This window comes from Apiospora marii (genome assembly GCF_038362585.1).
Source record: "Apiospora marii strain CBS 49790 chromosome Unknown utg000007l_segment0_segment0, whole genome shotgun sequence".
Lineage (NCBI taxonomy): Eukaryota > Fungi > Ascomycota > Sordariomycetes > Amphisphaeriales > Apiosporaceae > Apiospora > Apiospora marii.
The window spans coordinates 402,628-407,666 of record NW_027117379.1 but is presented as its reverse complement, the minus strand read 5'-3'; the positions used below and the strand labels follow the sequence as shown (position 1 = coordinate 407,666).

Genomic DNA, 5,039 nt, shown 5'->3' with positions numbered 1-5,039 from the left:
CTTTGCCCCAGAGAGCAAACCTGGCTCACAGCTTTGAATGGGTATTTGCCAATCTCGCAAAGGACTCTTCAAGCTGTTGCATTGTGGACAACAATATAGAGTGCGCTTTGCATTCAGACTTGTGGAGTCTCGCGCACTCCCCTAATACCCAGGGGGTTCAACAGTGGGCCACATCCTGCCACCACAGGGCATTGCAGAGGTACACTTGCACCTCAGCAACACAATTGACGACATCGCCGAGGCTTGTCGGCCTCCTAAGTGCCCTCCTTGGAGAAGCTGAGCTAATCGTGAAGGATTTCTGAACCGATCTGGAACGTAAGGTACTTGTACCTAAAGAATTGCGTACTTGTACGAAATTTGTGGCAGGTTTTGTTTCCCACCCACGCTTTTGTCTTGTTTATTCCACTTCCCCCAGTGGAATAACAAAACACAACCAGGAAGGAAAGTGCTTATACGAGACTTTGAGCTCTCGCCAAAGTGGAATAACTGTTGGCATGGTACGTTCAATGTGGTTATCCCATCCGATTCATTATACGCACGCATCTGGCATCACCGACTTCAAGTCGATTGATTGCGCCATTGACCGCACTGGACTGCCGTTGCCTTTACTGGATTGTTTGCGATCAATCAAGGCAAATCCCAATTGTTGATCCTGCCAATCCCAACATCCTCCCATCTTCCCTTTTCCTCATCCTCCGTCGTATGTTTGGATTTTTTGGTACGTTTTTCATCATCACCATCACCATTCCCACCAACAACATCAACAACAACATCATCCTTCCTCTCTAGCATCCCATCCTAACTATCAACAGAACTCCTTCAAGATGCACGAACTCGTTGATGCTTCATCCTCCCTCTCCCAGTCAGAGGAGTGGGTCAGTCTGCCAGAACTGCCCACATCCTCCGAGCTCAACCCTGACTGGGAGAGGGACGGAGAGAAGATCAGAGCTCGTGCCAGGGTCAACGACGTTACTCGACCCTACTACACCAAGGACGAGTATCTGCAGAACAACTACTTTCTGCAACGCGAGGATGGCATTGCCAACCTACGCAAATCCATCTTCGACTTCAAGGAAGACCCCAACATGATGGACAACAACGACACCTGCATCTACACCAGGGTAAGCGTATTTGATCCAACTGTTGCTTCCGTATGTCATACTGACTTCCATCTTCTGCAGGTATCCGTCAAAGGATACCAGATGACGAACCAAGGACCACTCTGCAGCATCTCATTTTCCACCGAACGAGCCGGCAAGAAGATCAAATGGAGCAACACCCGCCGTCTTACCCAAGGCACCATCGTCGCCCTGACGGCGAAGGACGACAAGTTCCAGACCCAATGCAAGGTCGCCTCCGTCGTCGAGAAGATTGTTGACGGACTACTTGTCACGATTCATCTTTTGTGGGCAAATGTCGAAGATGCTGTTTTCGATCCAATGGAACAGCTCGTGATGATCGAATCCCGACATGGCTTCTTTGAAGCTGTCCGCCATTCCCTTGTCGGACTTCAACATGTCGCTACCACAAAATCACCATTGACCAAGTATCTCGTGTTAGGCAGCAACGTTGACGGCACCCCTCAATACGTGCAGGAACATCCGACCATGGACATAACCCCTCTGATCACCCAACGAACTCCAGATATGCCCCAGAATCTCGAGCTGGCTTGCCAGAACGTCGATATCCTCGAAGGCGTGCCTTCCTTTATCGAGCGCTACACAAGCCTAGATGATTCGCAACTTCAAGCCGTCCACCGCATCCTCACCAAAGAGTTGGCCATAGTCCAAGGCCCTCCAGGCACGGGGAAAACCTTTACATCGGTGCAAGCATTGCGAATTATGATGCAATCCCAAGACCCTAATACATCGACGCCAATCATCGTTGCTGCAGAGACCAACCATGCCGTTGATCAGATCTTAAAGCAGATCGTTGGCTTCGGCTTGGGTGACAAGGTCGTCCGGCTTGGTGGCAGGACCAAAGACCAAACCCTCAAGGAGCACAGCGTGCACAACTTGCGTGAGCGGGCTCAGAACATGACCGGTGACACCGGCAAGCGCGCCTTCAACGATGCGAACAAGAGCCGTGGCGTTATCTATCGAGCTCTCGATACCAACAGAAAGCAGTTCAAGAGCCTTGTTGCAACAATCTTCACCGACAGCCTTCTCAAGCCCGAATACCTTCTCGAGCAGGAGATTATCACCCAACAGCAATATGATCGTTTTATGGACGAGGACTGGGGCGATGTTAATGCAGACATCATGAGGGATTGGCTCGGTGATTCGATCTGCCACACAGCGACCCTGCGTCAATTCCGCGATCCCATTTTTAGCACGGAGGAGATCTGTGAAGAAGACGAAGTCGAGGGCGCTGGACTCGAGATGGAAGACGATGTCGCCGTCGATGACCTTGACAGCGGTCGCCTGAAGGGAGTATGGATTGACATCGATCGTCTTTACGGCGGCTCCAATGAGTACGGCTACCGCGACACCGACATAGCCTTGAAGAAGCAGCTCCGCAAGAAGAATCTGTGGGATGTTGAGCAGAAGTTCCGTGGCGCTATCTACGAGCATTGGCAGAAGCGCCTGGTCGAGAAGAACATGCCCGCCTTCCGTGACCTGCTCGCTAACAACATGCGCCTCACGAGAAACCTCAAGACCGGCCGCTGCATTCAAGACTCCCAGGCGATCAAGAAGATGCAGATCAAGATTGTTGGCTGTACCACTACTGGTTTGTCCAAGTATCGCGACCTCATAACTTCTCTCCAACCTCAAGTCCTCCTTGTTGAGGAGGCCGCCCAGAGTCGAGAGGCCCAGATCACTGCAGCATTGTTACCTAGCCTCCAGCAGCTCATCTTGGTGGGAGACCATCAACAGCTCGCGCCTCATTGCAGCGTGCCAATTCTGGGAGACTATCCTCACTATCTGTGCACCTCGATGTTCGAGCGTCTTGTTCATCATCTGCGACTTCCTTTTACTCTGCTCGAAGTGCAGCGTCGCATGATTCCAGAGATCCGCCAGGTTCTGAGCCCATTCTACAGACAGCTACGCGATCACCCCATGGTTACAGATCCTCTGCACCGACCCCCGATCCCAGGAATGAAACACCCACTCTACTTCTGTCACCATAACTACCCTGAGGAATTTGATGCGCAGCTTATCAGCCCATTCAATGTTCATGAGGCTAAGCACGTTGTTAAGTTTGCCGAATACCTGATCAAGAACGGAACACCCATCGAGAAGATCACCATCTTGACTTTCTACCGCGGCCAGCGGAACAGAATCCTACGGGAAGCCGGGGAAGCCAGCAGATGGCGTTACATTACACCCCACAGTCTCAAAGTCAACACGGTTGATTCTTACCAGGGTGAGGAGAATGATGTTATCATTCTGTCTCTCGTGCGCAGCAACCTACCCCGCTCAGTGCATCGCGTAGGCTTCGTTGAAGACATCCATCGTGGTGTAGTCTCCATCAGCCGTGCACGTCGCGGATTCTACATATTCGGAAACTACTACAACCTGGAGAACGCCACCCTCGAGTCTCACGCGATGTGGAAGCCCGTCCGAGAAGTCTTCCAGAGGGGCGGCTTCTTTGATCCTGATCAGCCCGGCCTCCCTACTCACTGCGCGAAGCACAACCGAACCATTCAGATGGACTCTCCTGATGCATGGGACGGCCTCAGTGGAGGATGCTACAAGCAGTGCGACGAAGTGTTTCCTGGCTGTGGCCATCCGTGCCAGATGCTTTGCCATCCGTAAGTAATTTTCCCTTGACTTCTCACGCCATCGAATCAAAACGTTAGCTAACAACAGAATATTCAGCATGCCCCACGAGAAGCTCCAATGCAACCAACCGTGCCAGCGCCAGTTGCGGTGTGGTCATGCCTGTCGGATGGCCTGCGGTGCCAAGTGCCGCTGCGCAGTGGACTGTGCAGCATTCCAAGGCATTCCGCTCCCTCCTGACCACGTTCATAGCGTACCTATTCAGAGCCTCCAGGCCTGGACGGGATATAATGCACAGGCGGATGATCGTCGTTTGGCTGAGCAGGAAACCATAGCTGAAGCTGCTGGTCTGCTTGTTGATGCACCGCGTACGTACGAAACGTCTCTAGTCGACACGTTCCGGCCTGTTACCTTGACTCCAGATGGAACTCGAGCTGTCGGAGACCAAGCCGTCGTCGTCAACAACAGCAGTGCCTCAGTCTCGCCGAGCAAGTCGACAGATGATGACGGTCAAGTCGTCGCCAGTCAGTCGCCTACTTCTTCAGCGAAGAGCTCGACCGTCTCTGCGCCACAGATGCCGAGACCTCCTGTTTCCCGACGTCCCGGAAACGTGCGAGTGTCAAACAATACTGGCCGAGGACGACGCGGGCCTATTCATATCGTTCCTCCCGTTAAGCTCACGCTGAGTGTGGGCGGCGCACAGGATCCCTCCCCTGTCATTGCTGAGTGGGAGAGACGGGATGAGGAGGAGGACCTGAAGGTCAATGGAGGAAGCGCTGCTGTCCTAGAGCAGATTGAGCATGAGGGTAAGAACCTCATCGACTTTGACTAAAGTCATCTTGTGTCTTTCGGTTCATAGCGTTTGATTAGGGTGTTTTGCTTGCGTTCTGTTGCATCGACGTTGGGTTGGTTTATAGGACCGCCGTAATGATTAAATAGGCGAATGAGATGTGTATTTCGCGCACAATGGCAGTGCGTTACTGATAAATCTTCCTGCAATGATGTCCGTTGTAAATGTATGTAATGCTAGGCTGCCATTGACAGTCGAAGCGTTGCCGGGCTGAACGAAACAGCCCATAAGCAGCGTGTTCGTAGTTATTTCCCCCGACTTTCCGATATCCTTTCTCTTAGAACTGTTGTAGTTTTTGACAAGTTTCTGGGGGGTTTGAAGTTCAATCTGGTCAATTTTTCAAAGGGTTTGCAGACGACCAAGTTAGGTTCTAGAGACATGTTCAGTGGAGAGCTACTAACGGTTCAGCGCCCTGTTCCCCGCGCTCCAGCGGGGAACCTACGTACAAATGCCGATGGACAACACAT

The 5,039-nt window shown here is 52.1% G+C and overlaps 1 protein-coding gene across 1 annotated transcript; it reads left to right on the top strand.

Moving 5' to 3' along the window:
* Positions 1-824: 824 nt before the first annotated feature.
* Positions 825-4,554, top strand: PG985_010540 (uncharacterized protein; the record flags this gene model as incomplete). The annotated part of the gene is made up of 3 exons (XM_066830308.1): positions 825-1,121; positions 1,182-3,754; positions 3,822-4,554. The coding sequence occupies 3 exons, from the start codon at positions 825-827 to the stop codon at positions 4,552-4,554; spliced, it is 3,603 nt and encodes a 1,200-aa protein (XP_066680990.1).
* Positions 4,555-5,039: the final 485 nt, after the last annotated feature.